This window comes from Xiphophorus maculatus, chromosome 8 (genome assembly GCF_002775205.1).
Source record: "Xiphophorus maculatus strain JP 163 A chromosome 8, X_maculatus-5.0-male, whole genome shotgun sequence".
Classification (NCBI taxonomy): domain Eukaryota; kingdom Metazoa; phylum Chordata; class Actinopteri; order Cyprinodontiformes; family Poeciliidae; genus Xiphophorus; species Xiphophorus maculatus.
Window position 1 is genome coordinate 13,890,042 of NC_036450.1, and position 23,575 is coordinate 13,913,616.

The window sequence follows — 23,575 nt, forward strand, 5'->3', positions numbered from 1 at the left end:
AAGAAAGTCTTTCACAAATATTTTTTCTACGTAAAACCCCGTTATAGATACTTTAAATGACAATAGTGGTGCTTACTGTGTGCTTGATCTCCAAATGGCACAGCAGGCGCAGCAAATAATATTAGAACAACAAAGCTTGTATACGCCCAAAAGTCTCAGTTTATCATGAACTTTATGCGTGTTTCTGTGTCTCGTGCATTTTTGGTTAAAATGTGTTGATTCTTCATTCATTAACGTTATTCGTCGTGGGTAAAATCTCCATTTTTTTTTATTCAAGTAAGATTAATTATACTTCATAAAAATATTACTGAGGCATTGGTACGGTGCACTAAAACTACTCCTAAAAGCACACCTCACATTTACTCAAGTAAATGTAACTTAATAAAGTTATTCTACCCGACTTTACAAAATAAAAGTACATGAGATATAAAACTGATTTAAAAAATAATTAATTTAATACTTTAGTTAATAGAATATCACTAGGAGTAATTTCTGAGATTTCAATTAAAGCCATGGTTGGTGAACAAAAAATAAAAAACACAAAAACAGATATTAAATTTAGTCATACCCTTTCCTCTGGGGGCGGTAATGCACAACGAAGTATCCACACTTGCCGCAAACTCAAGAAGAAGAAGAAGCTAACTTTGCTAACACGGAAGAAGGTGTGTGCCTTGAGTAGTAGCGATCAAACAACAACACTCAGGTGTTATAAACGTCTTTGAAAGGTAATTGTACTGTTTTAGTCGTAATTAGTTTTCATCACAACATACACGGTGTACTAAGTAATACTGCTGTTATAGACCGATAGAAATATTGGTGCATTTTAGCCGCAGTGGCAGATTCTTAGCCAGGTTAGCTGATCAACAAAGAAATGTTACTTGCGTATCCAACGAACATATTCAGGCTCAAGTCGATACAAAACAGAGATCCTGCTAAATGAATGAGGTCACACGGTCAATAAACCAAATATGTGGACTACAGAAAGAAATGAAACATTTTAATGCCTGCTATATCTTGTTAGTTGTAGCAGCAACGTCTCTGTCGTGTTTATTAGCTTTAGCCTCCACATTTATTTGGTGATGTTGCAGTTTTATGGTGTAACTACATGCTGAAAACGTTACAAATAAATCTGATATTCTAGGCCGTGGGTGTATGCTTTCAGTTAGCGCTACGTGTTAATCTTCATTTAGTAGAAAAACAGGTCTGGTCGGTTCATCATAGATGATTTCTCAAGAAGGCCTTGGAAACGTCTTCGTTCTGAATAGTATAAAAGAAAATCAGCCTTTTAGAAAAGCACTGGAACTTGAATAGGTGTGCCAGTTAAAAAAAATCTTTGGTTTATCGTATCAGCTATTTTTATTTTTGATGTATTCTAAATATTCCACGGTGCATTTTTTGTGTGTTTTCTATTGAACTATAACAAATTTATGTTTTTAAATTTCCATTTGTTGGATGATTTATTTCCCTCAATTTAAATCGAAATCTGCAAAATAGTGGTGTCTAAAGATCACACAAATTGCTTAGTTAAATGTAAAATATTTTTTACGAATTGACTTGAGATGTTGAGCAAACGCTGACAATTATTCTGCTGTAATAGTGATTACAATAAAAACAATTGAACTTTAATTAAATCTTTTATTCAGCTAAAAGGTTTGGTTAATTTGTTCTAGAAATTTATTTTCACAATTAATAACACCAGCAGATAGTAGTTTGTGTCAAATAAAAAAGAACTGTTGGTGTGTTTTTTTTATTGCAACATATTTGTTAACTAGTCTAATTGACATATATAAAAATGTTTTTGATGGAAACATCAAAACATATGGAAACTCACGATTTTTGAAATGTAAGCATTGAAAAACATTAAGGGCGGCTTATTTATTTAACAAAACCAGCTAATAATCTTGAGTGAAATTTAGCAGTTTTGTTTTCAGACAATATTTTGCTATAAATCATTATTTTTATCATCCCTGCTCTGAGCATCTTGCCCATGATAAACTACTAATAACTACATTTTGCTACAGTAAAGTCTCTTCCTATAATATAACATGGTGTAAGTTACTGGTTGTCAAAGCACCTACGAAACATTCCTGTGGTTATTAGCATGGAAGCTCCAGTAAGAGTCGGTCTCCCTTTCCTACCAAAAGAGTCTGATACAAAAAGACCAAAATTGTAAAACTTTTTGTGAAAGGGGGAAAATGGAAGAAACAACTTATTTGACTGTTTAAAAACCAACGACTAATTCATTATTTTTTTTATAGTACGTAGAATTTCTAATTAGGGATTAGAAGTATCCAAGGAACAGCATTTAGAAGTATGTAGGTTCTTAGAAATGATGTAGCATTATGATAGTTACTCTGCTCCTTTCTCCACTTCTCTGAAGCACTTTAGAGTTTTTATCACTTTCACAAAATCCTTAAACAACATTTAAGGATTTTGTTAATTTTTATATGAATGCTAACACTATGCAATAATTTCTGCCTAAAAATGCTGTTTCTTATTAAACATTTTCTACCCTCTTTTAAAGTTTCAGGCTTGGACCCAGAGTTCTGAGACTTTTTTTTCTTGACCTCGTCATTTACTACTGTTGTGACTTCGTCTCCGGTTTACAGATTACAGATTTACAGATCTTTGTCTAAATTAAGGAATTGGCCTCCAATGGACTAAGTGTATGGATTTGGAAGAGGACAATTTCCACAGCTGTTTCTGAAAGCAAGAGGTGCACTTACAGTCTGCAGTTGCCCCTATTCTGTGTCAGCAGTGCTATCCAGTCATTCAACATGTCTGACGGCCGGATCTATGTTGGAAATCTCCCCATGGACGTCCAGGAGAGAGACGTAGAGGATCTCTTCTTCAAATATGGAAAAATCCGAGAAATAGAATTGAAGAATAACAGAGGAACTGTTCCTTTTGCCTTCATCCGGTTCGAGGATCCACGGTGAGTTTTTGGGACGGTCTCTGGCAAGTCGAATCAGAATCTCCTTGTTGGACAACTTTGATTTTGTGGTACAACTCTACTCCAATAATCAATCGCCAGCAGGAAATGGATGGAGGCACCAAATCCAACTTTTGCCCACTGGGTGTATTTTGGTAAGGAGTTATTTGCTCTCTTCTCTTAGGGATGCTGAGGATGCTGTCTTTGGAAGAAATGGATATGCATATGGGAACTCCAAGCTACGTGTAGAGTATCCTCGATCCTCTGCTGCCAAAACTGGTCCAATGGGAGGTTTTGGAGGAGGAGGACAGAGAGGAAGGTTTGGACCCCCAACTCGAAGATCCGAATTTCGGGTCATAGTGACTGGTAGGTGGATGCTGTGAGTCGTGGCCCAATGATATTAATCTCTGTTATGCTGCGACGACAAATTAAAGGGACTGTTAGGAATATAGGAGTCATAGTCAGATATCATTTCTTCTCTCTCATGGCGGACAGGAGGACAAGGGCCCAGTAAATGGACCCCAAAGGGTGTAGACAAATATTTCTCTTTCATTGTGGAGAGGAGGACAAGGGTTTCGTACATGGACACCAAAAGATGTATACAGATACTTCTCTCTCTCATGGTGGACAGCAGGACAAGGGCCTGGTAGATGGATCCCAAAAATTGTAGACAAAACTTTCACTCTCTCTCAAGGTGGACTGAAGAACCAGGGCCTCATAAATGGACCCCAAAATTTATAGACAAATATTTCTCTCTTTTATGGCGGACTGGAGGACAAGGGCCTAGTAGATGGATCCAAGGATTATAGACAAACATTTCTCTATCATGGCGGACAGGAAGACAAGGGCCTATTAGATGAATCCAACAATTGTAGACAAAAATCTCTCTCTATCATGGTGGACAGGAGGACAAGGGCCTAGTAGATGGATCCAAGGATTGTAGACAAATATTTCTCTCTATCATGGCGGACAGGAAGACAAGGGCCTAGTAGATGGATCCAAGGATTGTAGACAAATATTTCTCTATCATTGTGGAGAGGAGGACAAGGGCTTTGTAGATGGATGCCAAAAGTTGTAGACAGATATTTTTCCCTCTTGGAGGACTGGAGGACGAGGGTTTTGTAGATGGATGCCAAAGGTCTGACAAATATTTCACTCTCTCTCTCGCCGTGGACTGGAGGACAAGGGCGTAGTAGATGGATCCCAAGTGTTATAGACAGACATTTCTCTCTCTCATGGCAAACTAGAGGAAAAAGGATGCCAAAAGTTGTAGACGCATAATGAAATCTCTCTCTCATGGCGGACTAGAGGAAAATGGATCTCAAAAGTTGTTGACAAATAATACTATCTCTCTCTTATGGCGGACTGGAGGACAAGGGAAATAGTAAAGGATGTCATGAGTCATAGACAGATATGTTTTCTCTTGGACTGGAAGTCAAGGGGACTGAATGGATGAGCTGAAGTCTGCTTCTCAGATCATGAAAACTGAAACTAAACAAAAACTGATCATGTTGCCTGAATAATCCTAAACTCCTGCTGTAGTGACTGGTAGGTGTAATTTTATCATTGTGTATCTTTTATCTGTTGTTTTTCCACACTCACAAAATGTTAACATAACACACAGGTTGGTAGTTACATTTTAAAATGGTCTTGTCACATTTGAAGTCAGTCTGCATTTTAAGCAACTGCAGCTCAGGAGTTGGCATTACACTTATCAATAAGTAACTTCTCCAAGGTGAAACTGTAAATGATTAAAGAAGCTCCAATTCAACTCCTGAATCAGTACGTAAGCTAACATTTCAAGTGAGTTAATCAAAGTTTGCATTTGTTTCATAAAGAACTTCATAAATGTGATTTTTAAAATGTCATTCAGGCTTTATTTTTAACTACGTTCCTCAAAACTTTACACTTTGGTCAACCAAACCAAATTTATTTCTGTTGTCATTTATTTCTTAAATGTTTTTTATCATATTTGCCCTCTCCTCCAAAGGGTTACCATCTACTGGAAGCTGGCAGGATCTGAAGGATCACATGCGAGAAGCAGGAGATGTTTGTTTCGCAGATGTACAGAGAGATGGTGAGGGCGTAGTGGAGTTTCTCCGTAGGGAGGATATGGAGTACGCGCTACGCCGACTTGACCGGACAGAGTTTCGTTCGCATCAGGTATGTGGCATCAGTGATGGTGAAGACAGAAACTGTTGTTCATATTTGTAATTTATTGAACATTTTTTGCAGGGTGAGACCTCGTATATCCGAGTTTATGAGGAGAGAGGCGGTGCCAACTGGGGTCGTTCACGTTCTCGTTCCAGATCCCGAGGCCGCTATTCTCCTCCGTATTTTAACAGAGGATCTCCCCCTCGCTACCCGTCACCTCCACGCCATCCCATGTTAAGGCATAGTCCACCTCCGAGGAGGCACCCCCCACCTCACCATAGCCCACCTCCACGTCATTACAGATAGAGGCCTCAGTAACATCTGGAGGAAATATTTCAAATTTCTGCATTTTTTACCATTTTGTCTGTTTTACTTCAGACATCCTCGTCCCTATTTTGGTATAAATGCATTCCATGGCCAGAAAACCCACGGCAGCCTACTCTTTCTGGAGCCTTTAAGTTTTTCTGTTTTTAGTTTTAGTTATTTCAAAACAGGGTTGGCAATTCTTAAGTTGACATTCTTTTGTCTACTTTGGTACTTAATTTCTTGGCTGTTCACAAAAACTTGCTCAGACGTGATTTTGTGCTGTTAAATTTATCAAATTCATTTTCCCACTTTAGATATTTTGTTTTAGGAATTTTAAATTTTTTTTCCTCTCAACGATGTTAATCATTTGTGAGCCTTTTAGCTGTTGTCTGGGAGACTGTTTTTTTTTTCTTCTTTTAATGTGTGAACAATTGATTAAAGTGACCTGAAGTATAATTTGTTGTTCTTTACCAATAAAATACAAACTCTTATTGGGACAGTTTCATTTTTGAAAAGGCAAATCAATTCCACAAAACATTTATATTTAAAAACGACTTTGTTTATAAGCATTCAGGAAAGTATGGAATTGAATAAAAGTATTATTTTTCCAGGAATTTTTGTAATTTTATTTGGTTTCTATCTGCAGTTTTTTGGTCAGTTGCATTTATGTGTACAAATTGATTAAAACAAATCCAGAACAGTGACTCTCAAAAGTCTGCACACATTGTCTTCTTGACAGTTTTTGAAACAAAGAAGTGAGACCATGGTAAATAAATTAAAAATCTTTTGCACATATAATGTCATATTGGTCCTCGACAGTTTAAAAAACAAATCTGTTAGGTTGCAAACTTTTTTCTGCCAAGATATCCATACATTGCTGTAAAAAAATTTTATATTACAGATATAAAAATCTGTAATATTTTTATATTAGGATCTATCCAGGATAGATCCTTTTCTATCCTGGATAGAAAAGGATCAGTGGGATCCTTTTTCTATCCACTGTCATTTCTCTGGAAAAATAATGCTTTTAACTGAAATGATGCAAATGGGTAAATCTCAGAAAGATGTTTAAACCTTGTACTTTAACTGATGTTTGTGTTTATGAACTCTTAACTGATATAATTTTATTTCAACTAAGCTGGTTATGTCTCACGCTAAAGGTGGCGAAAGTTTAACATACCTTCATATATATTAATTTTCATTTAAAGGGCAGGTTTCCCCCCCCCCCATAAAATACACACAACGCACATCAGATGCAAAATAGAATATTTTTAATACACAATAAATTAATTATACTTGGGACCATTTCAGAAGACAGAAAAAATAAATATATTTCCATGAATATGCTTTATGTTTTCATCATTATTTAGACTTAACTGATATACAGACATTGTATTGCATTTATTAAATATGTACCAGCTAAGTATTTGTACATTAAATCTGCTTCAACACATTTTATATCTTCTGATCACAAACAGCAACAAACAAGAAGCGATATTCAGGCAGTTTTTAGTTCGTATGGGGACACGTTAGCAGTGATACCAAAACACTGGAACTTAAGCCACATCAATGAACCAACACAAATGTGTATCGGATATTTTGCAATTGTGATGTAGCACAAACAGCATTTTTATCTGACAAAACTGATCTTTTTCAAGATGTTATGTTTATCATTAGATATTTTCAAATTAAGGTTATCCTCCCCCTCAAAAAAGGTGTCCATATGTTGGGATCAAAATCTCCAGGAATAATGCACTCAAAGACATGCACTTCTATTAAATGTTACAGTTTTTCATCTTTGAAAGCTGACATATGAGACGAAATGTTTAAGAAAACTTTTTCTGTGCTTTTTCTAGTATATGTAAGAGCATTACCAATCAGTAGCAACTCAAAATATCATTGAATATTTTCACTAAGATCAAACTAAGTTTTAGAATAAACAACATAATGAGTCATGGTAAAATACTTTGGGTATAAAGTCATAAAAAATCAGGATTACTCTTCATAGATAAAGCCTCAGTGGTGAGCATGTACACTTGTAATTCAGAAAAAAAGAACACAATATTGTTGTGGTATAGATGAAGAGAAGAGAGATCCTGACTGCTAATTTGACCATGATGGTAGAACAAAAATGAATCTGTTGAGGTACAAGCAAAAGATGGGAGTTTAACGTGTTGCAGAGGCACGGTCGTGTTTTTCACCTCTAAAACTTATCCTCGCGTCACTCGCCTGATCGTGCACTGAAGCAGAATCTGTTGGTGCCGCACTTGTTGGATTTAATGAGCGTCATCAGCTGATGTTTTCATCCTCAACGGCAACATGAACGGAGCTCTTATGTAAGTTTATAGAATGAGTGAATGCAATAAATGTCTGCAGGTGAACAGGTGGATTTCTGAGAAGCACTGGCCTGCACAGAAATAAAAACTGACATCTGAGTCAAAGTACAAACTCAAGCGAGCTGAATCATCTCTAAATCAATGCTTAGGGGATGTCGGAGAATGAGGGCAGAAGAATAAAGTGCTGGAGCTACCAGTGGAAATGTTTGAACCATATCTACAACCAAAATATGCTCATTCATGCTGGGCTGCACAGAGTTTGGGTCTGCATGTTTTCAAGGCTTGAGCTCATCGGAGGCACAAGACAGAAGGTTAAGTGTCCCAGGTCTGAAAGCAGAGCAAGGATGTCTACATGCAATTTGGACACAATCATTTGCTCATCCAAATTATGTAATGACACTATATCAAATAAACAATAATGTTTTCAACAAGATGATTAACAATGGCAGCTACAATTCAATTCTGTGAAAATGTTCATGGTGTCAGGTGAAATAACATATTTTAAAGAGAGTGATGAATTTGGTTGCTGTATCCCTGAAAACAAACTTCAAAGTTTAAGGCTAAATAACATCCTGAAGCAACATCTACAAGGGCACATTCACTGGGTGAACAATAACACTTCAAAAATAAATCTACTGGCAATGCTTGTGTCTCCTGAATATAGAGGAGCAACTGGCGAGAGGTTGTTTTACAACCACAGTTTGGATAATGAGCAGCGTTAATGACCTCCAACCCAATGCTTTAGTTGACGTCTTCATGTGCCAGGATCTTTGAAACAATGTTGTACACCAATCATGGGGTCATGGGATGCAGCATTTTTAGTGTTACTTGTTTTCTATGAGAGTCTGAACTTGGTGGACAAGTTCTCGGGCTTTCATCAAGACCTTCGGGACGTCATGCCGCTCTGCCATTTCTGAGAATAGAGGACAGAAGTTAGATTGGCTGGCAAAATACAAGATGTCAATTATTTTAGTCTACATTTTTGTCAACGTAGTTATATCAACACTTTTTTTAAAAAAAGCTTTCAAACAGAGACCATGCAACTTCTTTGTTACTTTACGCATCAGTTTTAAGATTTGCTCGAAGCAGTTATCTAAATACACTGCAGAAGTAACACCATTTCTCACTATTTCTAGACAATGTGCTACAGTATATTGCTCTGAGTACATTGCTGTCGACCTGTTTTTATGACTGTAGTTCCATCTACTTTTCATAATGCAAAAGGATAGATGGATTAATATGGGTAATACTTTAAAATCAACAGCAAGATGGTTGAAATGTGGACATAACTGGGTTCTCCAACATGAAAATGATCAGAAAATGCAAAAACGCTGCGAAATTCGGAGTTTATGATTGGAAACGAGCCAAGACATCAAAGCCTTCAGTATTCATCCTTCACCATCTTACCATTGAAAAACTTGATGATGTCTGTGAAGTCCATGTTATTTTCCAGAATGATGTCTCTGTACATCTCCACTAGGGCAAGAGCAGTGAAAAGCACAAAGTGCTCAGAAGATGTGTGCTTGGCTGCCCAGATTGTTTCCCACACAGAGAACACATCATCATACACCATTTCTGTTTGGAAAAAGAATAACACAGTCCCTGATAATCATACTTTATACAGCATATGAATTGATAAGGTTGGATGATCAAACATGGACGATTCTATTTTCCTTCCCACCTCTTTTAAAGTCAAGAAGGAACCAACGGTAACAGAAGTAGAAGTGAGTGTAGTCTCCATTCTGCTGCATCAGCTCAAACAGTTCAGAGTCCAGGATCTGTCCATGGAGAACCAGAGAATCAGCATGAGTGTGTGTCAGACCTTATACATAGATACAACCTGAGAATCTGATATAACCGGCATTATAAACTATGCATTATTGTCCAGCTCTGGAGAAGCTTATACACTGGAATTCTTGTACTTAACTGAAAGTTTCAGTGAATTTAATCAGTATGTAATTCATTTCACACACAAAAATAACTTACTTGGGAAAGAAAGGAAACAAACCTGTATGAGTGATCGCATATTGGCAAAGTGAGTATCCATGGCACCTCCATGTGGAAAATTCTGGTTCATCCTCTTCATCAGTTCGGTGAAGCAGCTGAATGCCATTACCTCTGTGAACATTCCCCAACACATACATTAACATACTCAAACAACGTGGGTCCTGCATGTGCACTAATCCAAACTCAAAGTTTGCACTTTACATTTTACTGACCATCATCTAGAATAACCAGGAGAGGAGCCAATAAATCACACATGCCCTGCACATATCCCGTCTCCAGATGCTGCCACACGTAACTGTAATGATAGCCACATTTTCAACGTTTCATTAGATTCGCCCTTGGGAGTTAAGCACAGCTCTATAGATATATGTAGAACAAATACTAAGTCAAATTGCATTTGTTGTAGCAATCTTCTTAGCAATAAATCCTATACCTTTGGAAAGCCTGTTTCCTTTTCTTTATTGGTGCCACAATTTTTAGGGAAATGCTTACAAGGGTTTAACAGCAAAGATGAATATGAAAGTTTTGAATAACTTGACTAGTCCTCTGCTACTAGAAAAAAGTTTTTTTGTAGAGTTTTCAATAAATGTGACATAATGGCAGTCATACAATTTATTCATTTAACAAATAGGTTCTTCCATGGTTTTGTATGGAAGAACTGTACAAAACCAGTACAGCCTGACACCTCGTCCTTATGCTGGTGAGTGAGCAGCTTGGTCTGCTCTGGGATGGTATTCTCTTATTAAACCAGCACTGGTCGCCCGTTTGTCAGTGTGGTTGCATTGGTCACTCTTGACTAGGCCAAGCTGATCTGTCCTGCTTGGCCAGATCAGATCATTATGCATTAGCATAATGCAGGACAGAGTTCACTCTCTAAAAGTGGACACATGGAATTGCCAGTGGCAGAAAAATCTCATCTCACTATCTCTCCGAATAAGATTGTCTCCAGTGATGACAAACCTTATTATTTTCTAGTGAAGGAAATGCCACCCTATACTATCACACTGTCTCCACCAAATGGTGTTTGTCGTTGGAGGAGAGAGTTTGGTAACATTTTCTTTGGCTTACCTTACAAACTCAAATCTGATGCCCAATCCACAAATTTATTTATAATTCAATAGAACAATAAACAGGTTTTTACTGATACTTTTTAGCATAGTTACAATAAAGAAAACATGTTGTTTATTTATCAGTGCAACAAGTTTACCTGCACATGATGTTACGCAACCTCTCCAGATTCTCAGCAGTAAAGTACCAGTATGTTCTGTCGCAACGTCTGACATCTTTGTCAATGCGATGTAAGTTGATCAAGTACATGTCGAGTGTTTCTTGCTAAACAAAAAATGACACCAAAGTTGTTAGAGTATGTTTGAAACAGAGGTAAAGAATGTCTTTACATTGTGCAATGCTTACAGAATAGGTCTGTTCCTCCGAGGATTCTTCATATTTGGTCACACCTCCCGTATCTGCAGATTCTGGTTCAGTAAGCACATTGTCCATCTCAGCCTCTTCCTCAGAAAGACCCAGGTCAGTGCACTCAGGACTGGTGTTGCATGCCGTGTCCAGATGATGATCTTGGGCAAGCCTCTGTGATGCCATTTTCTCCCTTTGGGCCAGGGAGATGGGAGGAGCAGCAAGCCCTATCAAAAGCCTGGGCTTAACGTCTTCTGAAGTCACACATGTTATCCCTGCAGGAATGTCCTCCATTTCCAAGGCAGAGGGAGAATCGTCTGAATCCACTGCGTCTGGGGACTGCCGAGAGTGACACGATAATGAAAAGCTGCCTCTTGAGGCAGTCTGCAGGGCATTTAGTACTTGTCTGACTGGAGAGTTTGAACCAGGTTTCTCAAGTTGCATCTCTGTGGCTTTTTTGGTTTCAGCAAAGTCACAAACGGTTGTTTCTGTATTTTCAGGTTTTTTAGAATCCTGTGGCTTTTTGTCACTTTGGGGATCATCCTTTTCTCTTAATGTTGCTGGACACGAGCTTCCCCCTTCCAGATCTTTGCTCTTGTTTGCTTGAAGAGTCAAAGTTTCTCCGAGTGGAGGTGCTTGGAAATATTCGTTGTGTACTTCCGTTTCCAGCTTCAGGACGTTAGTGTTTTCTGGAGCTGACTTCACGTTCGTATTCATGTCTACTTCTTTTACAACTTCATGAGTCGTGAGCTCTTCACTCTCAGCTGCAGATGTCTCTTTGGAATTATTTATTCCTGTCTCTGCAGCAACTTCACTTTTTTCATTTACCTCATTCTTTGGGATCACAGCTTTTTCCTCAAGATCTGGGAGTTTGATATCTTGTCCAGCAGATTCACTGATTGCTGGGTCTGATACTATGACAGTTTCTTCATTGACAATTTCAGATACTTTGGCTGCAGGTTCTTCTATTAACTCAGGTACAGTAGCATTATCTGGAAGTGGTTGTTCAATTGACACAGCAAGGGTGGAGGATTCACTGGTGGAAGGCTGTGGACCTTCTCGGGTCTTCACAAGGCTAATTGGTGGCATTTCTTCTCCTTCAGGCATCGGTTCGGCCTCAACTGATTCAAACACCTTGAAGACAAAAAGAAAGTAGTAGAAAGAAAATCATTCTAGATCCAAAAGTGAGATGGTCTGATGTCAATTACACCAGACATTGAGCAACTTAAGTAAAATGCTGTGTGTTTTATGCAATTATCTTACTTCAGCTACTTAAGGAAGTAGTTGACAGAAAATATATTTTGATTTTAGTTTAACTACAACATTTCAGAGACTTTAAAAAATATTGTGCCAAATTTGTTTATTAATTGATGGCTAGCAATTGAGTTGAAACCAACAGAAAATGTACCTGAGCACTGCTGCTGGAGTCACTGTGTGAGTGGGCGTTTTGTTGGTCTGAGCTGCTACTCAGAGACGACTAGAGTGAAAGAATTAGATGCAAGAAAAAAATCAACACTCAAATTATTTCTGCATTGCGGTATAAATAATATCTTTCAAGTTTTTTTTCCTATTGTGGCACTGGTTACATTACGTAGTGCATTTTATTAAATATGCATAGGTCAAACTTACATCTGTGCTGATGGTGGAGTCCCGCTGTATGGGCCCCCGTTCTACGCTGGCTCCTGAGGAACATCGCGCGAGGGCCTCGGCGTGCTTCTCCCTTTCTCTCTGACGGACTATGACCTCACAGCCCTGCCACTCCTTCATTGTCTGTTCATACAATGCTCGCATACGATCATCAATCTGAGCCGCAGAAAATCCGTGAAAGCAGAAAATAAAACAACACTAATATGTACATATGTCTTTTCATATCTGAATGAAATATGAAATACCTCCAGTCTGGCTTTCTGAGTCATGGTAAACTGATAATGACCCAGCAGAAAGGGCCAAACCTCTTTGCGAAGTGATGATGCCACGCCACCAAAATACACAAGCCTGTGTATCTCCTTTTCCTCAAAAGCCTAAAAATGTTTTTTATTCATGAATTGCCTTGCAGTACAAATAATAAACATTATTCCAGTTCAGTGTATAGGAACCTTACAGAGCTGTCCTTTAGAAAACGTTCCCAAACCTCCACAGAGAGACCACCTCTAGCATGACACGGTATATCTGGATCAACTATAGTGGTGTTCACCAAAGCAGAAAGGTGCGTCCGGACTGTGGATAAATGGCGACAGTATGCGAGCCCTAGGGACAAAGAAAAAATATTAATTATTGCTCTCCCTTAAATCTGCTGGACTTTACTGGTTTTATTCTAGTGCTAAAATTATAGCTAGTTTTTAATACTCACATCCATAGAAAGCCCGAGAGATTATTTGGTATTTCATTGTGTCGCAAAGGAGCTTTATAGGAGCCCTGGCAGGGTTGTAAAATTGAAAATGTAGTCAAGTGGAACAATTTGAATATTAATTGTAGTCAATCTTTTGAGCATATTTACCTTTCATGATTGCAGCCATTAGGTAAAGAGCCATCAGAGGAGCCGTTCTGTGAGCAGGAGGAGCAGGAGGATTTTCTAGGCGTTGGTTGCCACATAGTAACACCCTGATCCATGATCTCAAGAGGCACTGCACAGTACAGGAGCATTTATCATTTCCTCTCTGTGTTAAGCAGCATCAAAAACAAGCACACAGAAGGGGAAATGCAAACAGAATTTGGACATAAAGTTAATGTCTTCAAACTACTTAGAGAAGATTTAAAAGAAAGAAGAGGGAAACAAATTGCAGCAGAGCATAAAGATGGAGATGAGGCAGATAAATTACTTTTTGTCCATGCAAAGAGACCATGCTGGAAAGAGGACTATAATGGGGAATTACCGTAATACATACAATAAACAGACAACTGCAGCATTTTGAAATTAGAATGAACTTAATTAGATATATGTATGCCTGGGGAAAATCGTTTAACTAAACTGAGATCAAATTAAAAGAGCCAAGTAATCTCAGCTGTAATCTCTAATGATGTGTTATTGGATCATCACTAAGAGGCAGATTAAGAAGATTAAAGACACTTACTGAACTCCATCTGATTGCCTGGGAAGAGGATCCGAAACACATAATCAGTGGCTTCATCCTCTTCCTTATCTGACACGGAATCACACGAGCTGTGGGGACTTCTCCTACGTAGTTTGGGGAAAACCTTTCCCTGTAGAAAAGACAGAGTAAAAAGCTAACTCATTTGAAAATATACATGGAACATGTATAGTTCCCTGATGTCCTTATAATTGATTTAGTTGAACCCAACTTTTGTCTCAGCATTTGTCCAGGTTTTTTAAAAGTCCTTTGAAGTTCTTCTGTGAATGTTGACACTTTTTTTCTTCTGGCTGTCAGTCCAGTAAGTCAACCTTTTCAAATGGCTGCTCAGGAATCACTCAGACATCTTAAACTCAAGGAATTAACACCTTAACAAGGAATCAATTCTTAATTACATTTTCAGGCACTTTTGGATGCAGTTTTATGCTGTTTTTGTTATTTCTATTATAAGATACCAAAGAGCAAATGATTTTGTAGACTCATGTCCTGATTCTTAAAATAAAGATCTTCCACTCAGTAGGTGTAGGTATTTGAATTCTGGACATTTCTAAACCACACACTATGCTGTCATGGACAGGATAAAGAAAGCCATACTCCAAAAAAAGCTGAACCTTCTAAATCTAGATTGGTGTATTTAGCTGTGTCTCTTTCTTCACCAAAAGTAAAGCTATTTACTTACATGAACTTTATTTATTTATTTTTTTGTTGCTTTGCTTTTGCTGTGTTATAGATTCTAATAACTTTGTGTAATCTCTTTGCCTTACTTTCCTAAAGAAAGTACTGCTAGATGAGTGTTTCTGTGATTAGCTGTTTGTTTCTTGTCTAAATATTTTAAAGAGCCACTGAAATAGTGAAAATTTACTGCTCTGTTTGGTTTTTGGTTTCACAGGAAGTACCTCAGACTCAGTTGTTGACAGTTCTTAGTGTTGTTAATTTAGTATAATCCTGGGTGTAGTTTCTCTGTTTTCTCTCCCACAGAAAGTCAACTTGTCTCAGTCCTGCTGACATTTGTTTTGTTTCTTTTGTTGGTGAAGGTATTGACTGAGTTGTTGTTACTGTTAACTATGCCCATTATTCTCTTTTCTCCTGTTAAAATTGATATATTTGTTTCTACTGTCACCACATGCACACATAACTGCAAAGTTAACAACTTGATGCCATTTGCCTGGCCCGTATGACCAATATGGTTGGATTGTACTGGGGCAGCTTAAACCAATCTAACTGAATGTCGATCTGAACTGAACATAACTTGGACCTGTTTGCCTTGTAAAGGTTTTTACATGGTATTCACATTTTATGTGAACTGTTGATAAGTAAATAAACTGATCTGAACTAAGTTTTCTAAGAATATCTGGGTTCTTTAGAGTAAAAATACATTAAAAAGTTGGTTAGGTTATGTTGTGCTAACCTTTCCTCTCTGATTCCAGAGTGGAGGGTCCAACTGTCCGTGAGGTAGCAGGCCAGTCTCTAGACAAGTGAGAAACTGGAGCAGATGACCCCCTTTGGGAAAATGTAGTGGAGGTCTTTGGATTCCATCTTGACTCACCAAAACTACAGTACCACCACTGTTTACTGAGGAAATCACCAACATACAGATAAATAGCTGAAATTTGGAGGGGGGGGACAAAAACTAAAGGGGAATTAGCATACTTTGTTGATGACAGTGAAGGTAAACGATCTCCTCCAAACGAATTGTCATCGCATAATCCCAGAAAACACTGAAATACAAAGGGAAAACCAGTCAACAGTATTATAAAAAAAATAACTTTTTTGTAATACCATAGTGTTATACTGTTCTAACCTTTTTTCAGAATCAAGCTCCCCAACATTCCCATTCATCAACTGATTGGGAGTCCACTTCAGTGTCATGAGATCTGCAGTTTGATGAAGAGAAAGGTATCCTGGAATGGCCTCCATGCCGTCTCTCTGCAAGCATGAGCAACATTTCTCATTGGAGTGATTACCCAACTATGTAGGTGCTGTTGCACGAATTTAAGACACTCACTGGCTGCACCAGAACGTTGTTCTTCCCAAACAGAAGAGTGGCTCGGGAGTTTTGGTGGAGGGACTCCACGTACTCTCTCACCCATGTGAGAGGTCGATCATCCATGCTACCACTAGACTGTCTCTTCTGGATCTGGTAGTTCAAGAAGAAATCATAAAACATAAACCTACGAAAACAGTGGTGAAGTTAATGGGAAGAATAAGCTCTTTGAACTTCATACCAAGGCGGGCCTTCTGGAGGGAGAATCCTGCCGACAGTGGCTGCTGTGGATTCGATGCCGCTGTACAAGTTCATCAGCAGATGGATCTGTCCAGAAATGGTCCGCCGTCTTAACTTTGGTGTACTCCAGTGCACAAGGCCCAACTAGAAAAATTAAGATAGTTGTTTTAAATATTTCTTAATATTTATTTGCAAAGCTAAAAAACTGGCACAATAAGGGAAAGTACCCAGTAGAGATGCAAGGATTGGTCCATCCACAGGATCCATCAGCATGGCTTCTTTATCGTAAAATGCACTAAGGCAAAATGTGAAAACAAATTTGCACATGCAGAATGTTTTACAGTTTTGGTAAAAAAAAAAAAAGAAGCTTTTACAATACATAATGTAGGCACATAACTAAATATAAAAACATCCGCTGAGGTACACTATATTGAAAATCAAGTGAAATCTTGAATAAAACATCAAATAGTAAGTTTGGATACATATAAAACAGAAACAAAACACTATTTGTAGTTTCTTTGTTAAGAAAAAGAAACCTAAGCAAATATTGGTATACCAAGAGCAATACTCTCAACTGCAAATGCAATATTTAACATGTAATACCTGCTGTTTTCCACCAAGTACAGTACAATCTTGTCCAGGAGCTTCTCCATCAAAGCTGTTCTTATCCACAGGTGTTTCAGAGCTTGAGGAGGGAGGTTGGGTAACTTTGACTGCCGACTGCGGTCATTACTAAGAGACGAAATGTTCTGTTTGCTAAAGAGCAGAAAAAGAAACACAATGATCATATCTATGTGATATAACCAATATAACCACAATTTTTTTTATATTTACAAGTATTTGTACACCATAGATATAAATATCTTCCCAAAAATGTTTTTCTTGCATCTGTATTTTTATTCCTTGAACTTTTTCAGATGTTATTATGCTCTAACCTCATATTTCAATGTGTTTTAATGAAATTTGAAGTGATTTGCTACCACAAAGTAAGACTCTTACGAATAAAAATCTGAAAAGGGAGGTGTGAAATTTTCAAGTTTTGCTGTGCAATTTTCAAGTTTTCAAAGCCCAGATTTGTGAAGTGTGTGGCTAATTGTTGAAGCTCCATGCCATTCTCAAGCCTTCTGCAGCCTCTAACAGCTTTTCTTAAAGCATTTTCATGTATTTTATATATTTAGCTCCACCCATCCGTTCCTACTGAAGAAATCCATTCTGACAACATGTTGCTGCCACCACCATGTTTAATCTGGAAATAATGTGTTCACAATGATTTGCAGTTAGTTTCCACCCACTTTATCAAGTACCTCATTTTCAATGATTTAAACAACTCTGTCTTATTTTCTATTTTTCACCAACTCTCTTAAGGCAGCCCAATGTCTACATGATGAAAGCATACACCAAATTGTTGTATAAATAAAATAAATGCTCAAAATCAATTAATGAAAAAAAGCATATTGACGTCACTTTTCAGTTCTTGATAAGGTTGTATGAAATCTAACTAAAAGAGTACAAACGGCTAAATAGAAATAAAGGTAGTCAGAAGTCATTTCACCTGTTTTCAATAAGCTGCTCCAGCTCCTGGACCTTGCGACAGAGCTCCTCAGCAGGAGAAAAGCTCTTTCCCATCTTCATAAAGAGTGCAGCGACCTTATTACTGCACAGCAGGCCTGCAATTCGACGCTTCAGTCCATGCAGCACGCATGCCTCTACAACAGCTATAAACAGACAATCATAGACACGGCTTTAATCAGTACAAATATTCCAGTTTATTTTATTACGCAGATTTGTTTTTTCATGAACAATAAAGTTTATCTTTCTGAAAGTCTGAAGTATTTTCATTCCCATTGTGTTTTTTTTTTTTTCTTTATTAAAAAATACATGGGAAGGAAAAGTGCAGCTTGGGTGAGGAAAAATACACTGAAATCTGGGTTGTCCATGGTTGCTAGGATATGAGAAAGGTGAATCACACATGTCTCACTTCTGGTTAGCATCAACACCTTAGAAAGGTGTCAGTCTGCTTTAATATACGCTGCAGCTAACTATCCACCCACCCATCCTAGTAAAGATGAATAGACATAATGATAGAAAACAAACCATACAGACTTGTGTTGCCTAAACAAATTGCACATGACCTTTAGGAGGTTGTGGATAAAATTGTAGGCGGTAGCAGGGCTTGACACATCTGTACTGTTGTAGAAAAGACTGTCATTTAAAGTCCATGGTTTTAAAATGCAAGTCAAAAGTTGAATACTTATTTTTCCAAGTTGTATATTTTTATTCTGTTAATCTTGAGTGTTGCCAGAAAAACGGAATAGCTTTCACTGCAGGTAATAAGGCAAGACTTATTTCGAGCAGTTCTTAAAGATAGGCAACAAGATTCTATGAAACAGTGTCATTGTTTTTAAATTGTTTTTATTGTTTTATACTTGTGCATATGTATTAATTGTTTTTATCTTGTAACCAGGTTGCTATGTATTGTAAATTTTTTGCTCAGGTCCCTCTTGAAAATGAGATCTAGATCTCAACGGGGTTTACCTGATTAAATAAAGGAATATGGAATAAAAATAAGCAGCAGAAAGATGTTTACCACAGAAGGAGATAATGTGGCTGCTGTCTGCATGCACAAATTTCCTCGTTACGGCTTCCTCCATTATCTGCTTCACCTAAAGAAAAGAAAAACACAGTTTTTGTTACATTTAAAAGTGTTAACAAAGATACCTTTAGTAAATACAATATGATTTTATATCCCAGGTAGGAAGTTTTGTGCACTTTTCTTTGCAGAATTTCTTTAATTCAGTCACACCGGAGTGTTTTTTAGTACAAACATTTAGCTTAAAGTCTCACTAAAGTATTCTGATCTGATTTATATCCAGACTTTGACTAGGTCACTCCAGCACCCTAAAAAACCGTCAGTTTTTATGTTGTTGTGCTAATCAGAGGTAGACTTGCATCAGCACACTGCCTTTTGTATTTTGCTTGTGTTATTTTTGTTTTGCGTTTAGATTTATTTGATGATCTGAAAAATTTAAGTGTGATGTCTAGTAAAAACAGAACAAATTTGAAAGGAGAGAAGCAGTTCTTCATAGCACTGTAAACTGTGTCAAAGATTCTGGAATAAATACAAGAGACAGCTATAACAGCAAACACGACGGGAGGTGATGGTAAAATGGAAACAGTATCCTTATCTTCTGATGATATCTCTGATTAGTTTTAAATATCTTATCTCAACATTTGGTGTTTTCCTTCAAAAGGATAAGTCTAGCAATTCAACTTTTCTGCAGCTCTGCAAGATATAGTTTCTGGTGGTCTGCCCACCAAATGTGAGATGCACATTTGCATTATCGAATAACACCACAAACATTTCAATCTGTTACAACGAAAAGGAAAAAAAAACCCACAGAATTCTGTTCTTCCTGTCCATTTTGCCATAAAATTACTTTACACCACATTTAAAGCACAAGCTAAGAATTATTATCTGAGTACAAAAAACTTAGGTTTTCCTAAATGCAATTTCCATGAAAACTGGATTTTACAAGACTCCTTGGTTCATTTCCCATCTGTCCAAATGTGCAGGCTTCCCAGGGCAAAGTGCAAAAGATATAAGTTTTGCTTTATCCAGATTGAAGTAACTGCACTATGTCAGCAAAATCCTCTGGCATTTTAAGGCATTTGAAAAGACTTGGAAAGAGATGCATTCTTTTCCTTCTGCTTAACAATCGTAACTGTATTTTTCTTGGTTTACTGGATCCATTTTCCAATAAAGCACTAAAGGAGGCGGACAAAATGTGGAAAAGGAAGGTAAATGACATGAAAACTTTTGCAAGATCAAATTTGCCCTTTTACATTTGGTATTTAATACTTTTAATTACTGAATTAAGACAGTTTGTACTTATGAAATAGAATATGTCAAAGTCTGAGTCTGCATTTCAACCATTAAAGAAAATTTAAATTATACCACCAAATGAAAGCTAATTGGTGCATTTCCAAGTCAGTGTAAGTTGTGATTATCCCTAGATGAGAAGAAATATAAAAGTTATATACGGCTTTAATGTAAATTACAATGTATTACATGTTTATGTGTCATGATAGGACCTCTAATTGCCAAACTACATGCCATTATATATTCAGCAGCAAGCACCTTGTTGCATGAAAGGTATCCAAAACTGTGGTTCAGTTTATTAATGCACCTATAAGTACAGCTTAGGGTTGTGTTTGCCTCTAATTTATGCATAATAAACAAAAAAAATTAAGACTACTGCTTCTGTGTCTTAATTAACCTGTGCAAATCTGTATATTGAAGCTCAGCCCCTCCCAGCTGCAGAATCATATAGCTACAAGAGTCATGGATTGTTTTTTTTTAAGAAGCAGTGAGTCACAGGTGAGGGCGAGCAGGAAAGCAAAGAAAAAAGTCTGCAGGTACCAGATTCTGTAAGGCATGGATAAAACCCACATTTGTCTTTTCTTCGGGAGGCAAAGAGTCACCGCTCAGTCTGAATGCAGTGTAGGCTCCCTTGTTCCACAGCTTTTTGTGCAAAAACAAACAAGCTGCCTGAATAGTGCAGCTGTTTGGAACATCTAAAATTAAGCAGATGGCAAGGTCACAGCTGTAAGTTTGGAGCATTGACATGGTCATTGTGTTTTTATGGGCTATTATTTTCTTGTTTAAATGCAGGTCTTGCAATAAAAGAGACAAATCGGTGCAGGGTTTCTTTTAAGTGCACGATTTACAATCATCACTTGTATTATCGTCATCATTACCATCACCACCATCGTCATCATCAACATCTTACGCCAATCCAACCTTCACCAGGAAACGGGCTGGGCGATTTTATTTGGGATCACAACATCCACATCTATTTACAAAGCGGGGAAAACCACCAGGTTTATCATAAACAGGCCTGTGGGGTTGCCAGACCCACTGAGCGACGTCCACACACCCACACACACACACACACACACACACACACACACACACACACACACACACACACACACCCACCCACACGCACACACACACACACACACGCACGCACTAATTGCTAAAAGCTCCGGTAAACACGAAAACAGACGAGCAAGAGAGAAGTACCCTAATAAGAACGTTAATCATTTATTTTTGCAATGTCACGAACCTCCTTCTTCACATTGCGAAGCAGTTTCTGTCTCGTCTCGGCCTCTGTCACAAGAGAAAACATGGTGATTATGCGGATCAGATCCTGTCTGAGTGAAAAAAGGAATGGTGACGATGATGAAGAAGAAGATGATGATGATGCGCGGCGAGGGCCGAACCTCCCATCACTCCGGGCTCGATGAGCGCAGCTTTCTGGGAAACGTCTGGAAAGCTGTTCGGGCGACACGAGTGGAAGAGGAGAGAGGCTCTGCTCTGGGCTCAGAGATATGTTCCCAGCGACTAAATTAAACCTATGTGCTATCTCTCTACGAACCACCACCCCTTTAAAGCCACAGAGGCACCGTAAACCCACGCTCTCACACACCCATACACTGGCATAATTGGCCGATGTTTAAACAAAAAAGAAATATGTGCTTCATCAATCCCCTTTTCTCTGTTATTGGGATTTAATTTAACAATATCTCTTCACGGCAGAACTAAATAATTTCGTCGCATTTACTGTTTTGTAGCTATTCTTTTGCTAGTATTAGTATTATTGTTTATCATAACCCATCGTTGTGTAAAACACTTTAGAATAGAATAGAATAGAATAGAAACTTAAACTTTATTGTCCTACAATTCAGGTGAACCAGCAGCAAGTTAAAGGTAAGGAAACGTGCATTCACACCAAAGTGAAAAATAAAACAAGAACAAAAAAACATAAAGCAATGTTAAATTTAAAATATAAGAAAAATATTACTGGACAATAATCCAAAATACCATATTCAGATTAAAAGAAATGTGCAACTGAGTAGGGTAATTTAAAAAAAAAAGAAATATACAAGATATGCATGCATATTACATTTTCTGCAAAAGCACATTAACAGACTATTTAGAAGTAAAAAAAAAAGTGTAGAAATTATTGTGTTATTGAATTTATTGATTATTTGAATTGTATAAAACTGTGTAAATAACCCTGACTTTTTGGGGGGTAGTGATAGCTATAAAGTCTTAGATTGAGAGCTGGTTTTACTCATTGACTAGAAATGCAAATAACCAATAAAAATTGAGAATAGAGCAAGGTACTTTTTTGAATGTTTACTCCCTTAGTCCAATTTTTAACATCTAAATTGGTTATATGGTGTATAACCTTCAGGGATGTTCCATAAATGTTGCCAGAATGTTCCAGATTTTCTCACATTCAAAGAATACTCTATAAATGTTCAACTTTGTTAGCAATATGATATATGTTGTGCTTTGAAATATCCTATTCTGGCATTTTCAGAATTAAAAACTTATTGGTGCAAAGTTGTGCAGTTGCTGCAGAGATATGTAACATATATTAGAAGACACAACAACACTGAAGTATGGGAGGATGATTGTGTCAAAATGTGGAGAAAGAGCTTTGGGTTTAGGATATTTTTTATTGGGACTCTGTTTAGTGAGATGAACTTGACACTACTGATGACTTGAAGGAACATAGTCAATGAAAAATAATTAGCAAAATACCTAATGTACCTGCTGCTTTTGGTGTGGGAATGTACAAGTCAGAAAAAGGTTGTAATTGCAGAGTCAACTAAAAGATGCATTTTCCAAGATTGGAACAAATTTGAGTTAGAAATGGACTCTGTAAGTGGAACCTTGTCTAAAAGTCACAGCAAACTTTACAGTAGCCTTTAAAATAAGGATCGTATCTCACCTCACAGACTGGAGCAGGATAGTAAGGAAGGTAAGCAAAAATCCAAAGTCTATCAGAGACTATGGCAAATATTTTAGGGTCACCAAGTCTTTTTTTTTTTCGAAAAATGATTATGTCATATAGTAAAAATATATGACATAAACACGAAAACAGACGAGCACGTCAGTTTTGATTTGGAGTCTTTAGTGGCCAGCTCATGGATACAAAGACTTGCAAAAACTGAGACGTCAACTGAAACTGCAAAGGTAATGCTTTCACAAGTCACATGGCGCGTTGTGAAGGATCTGTAATCAGAGATAAGTACAAAT

At 37.5% G+C, this 23,575-nt stretch overlaps 2 protein-coding genes across 5 annotated transcripts; one reads left to right on the forward strand and one right to left on the reverse strand.

The window, feature by feature from the left end:
- The first annotated feature begins 620 nt into the window (after positions 1 to 620).
- Positions 621 to 5,883, forward strand: LOC102220370 (serine/arginine-rich splicing factor 9-like). Of its 2 annotated transcripts, none has more exons than XM_005810077.3 (5): positions 621 to 725; positions 2,759 to 2,935; positions 3,117 to 3,298; positions 4,923 to 5,095; positions 5,168 to 5,883. In XM_005810077.3, the coding sequence occupies exons 2-5, from the start codon at positions 2,778 to 2,780 to the stop codon at positions 5,390 to 5,392; spliced, it is 738 nt and encodes a 245-aa protein (XP_005810134.1). In that variant the 5' UTR covers positions 621 to 725; positions 2,759 to 2,777; the 3' UTR covers positions 5,393 to 5,883. The 2 variants fall into 2 exon arrangements, with proteins under 2 accessions (XP_005810134.1, XP_014328412.1); XM_014472926.2 differs by having other exon boundaries at positions 622 to 725; positions 2,756 to 2,935.
- LOC102220632 (small G protein signaling modulator 1) lies at positions 5,769 to 21,944 on the reverse strand. 3 transcript variants are annotated; one of them, XM_005810079.2, is made up of 25 exons: positions 21,748 to 21,942; positions 21,591 to 21,634; positions 19,049 to 19,124; positions 18,014 to 18,176; positions 17,065 to 17,217; positions 16,689 to 16,756; positions 16,463 to 16,605; positions 16,243 to 16,374; positions 16,039 to 16,163; positions 15,888 to 15,955; positions 15,646 to 15,809; positions 14,220 to 14,349; positions 13,646 to 13,772; positions 13,499 to 13,563; positions 13,250 to 13,395; positions 13,041 to 13,169; positions 12,778 to 12,951; positions 12,557 to 12,625; positions 11,149 to 12,282; positions 10,943 to 11,067; positions 9,948 to 10,030; positions 9,737 to 9,846; positions 9,410 to 9,506; positions 9,136 to 9,303; positions 5,769 to 8,641 (listed from the first exon to the last, which is right to left on the reverse strand). In XM_005810079.2, exons 1-25 carry the CDS (start codon positions 21,752 to 21,754, stop codon positions 8,553 to 8,555), a joined length of 3,789 nt encoding a protein of 1,262 aa, XP_005810136.1. In that variant the 5' UTR covers positions 21,755 to 21,942; the 3' UTR covers positions 5,769 to 8,552. The 3 variants fall into 3 exon arrangements, with proteins under 3 accessions (XP_005810136.1, XP_023193622.1, XP_005810135.1); XM_023337854.1 differs by having other exon boundaries at positions 13,101 to 13,169; positions 21,591 to 21,944; XM_005810078.2 differs by having other exon boundaries at positions 21,591 to 21,942.
- Between the last annotated feature and the right edge of the window lie 1,631 nt (positions 21,945 to 23,575).

Excerpts from the sequence above, each read along its gene's own strand:
- LOC102220370 (XM_005810077.3), top strand. The coding sequence starts at position 2,778 with ATGTCTGACGGCCGGATCTATGTTGGAAATCTCCCCATGGACGTCCAG. Across the intron at positions 3,299-4,922 it reads ATTTCGGGTCATAGTGACTG|GGTTACCATCTACTGGAAGC; the intron begins GTAGGTGGATGC and ends TCTCCTCCAAAG. Across the intron at positions 5,096-5,167 it reads CAGAGTTTCGTTCGCATCAG|GGTGAGACCTCGTATATCCG; the intron begins GTATGTGGCATC and ends CATTTTTTGCAG.
- LOC102220632 (XM_005810078.2), bottom strand. The coding sequence starts at position 21,653 with ATGTTTTCTCTTGTGACAGAGGCCGAGACGAGACAGAAACTGCTTCGC. Across the intron at positions 13,564-13,645 it reads AATGGCTGCAATCATGAAAG|GGCTCCTATAAAGCTCCTTT; the intron begins GTAAATATGCTC and ends CAACCCTGCCAG. Across the intron at positions 13,396-13,498 it reads CTCTCGGGCTTTCTATGGAT|GGCTCGCATACTGTCGCCAT; the intron begins GTGAGTATTAAA and ends CTTTGTCCCTAG.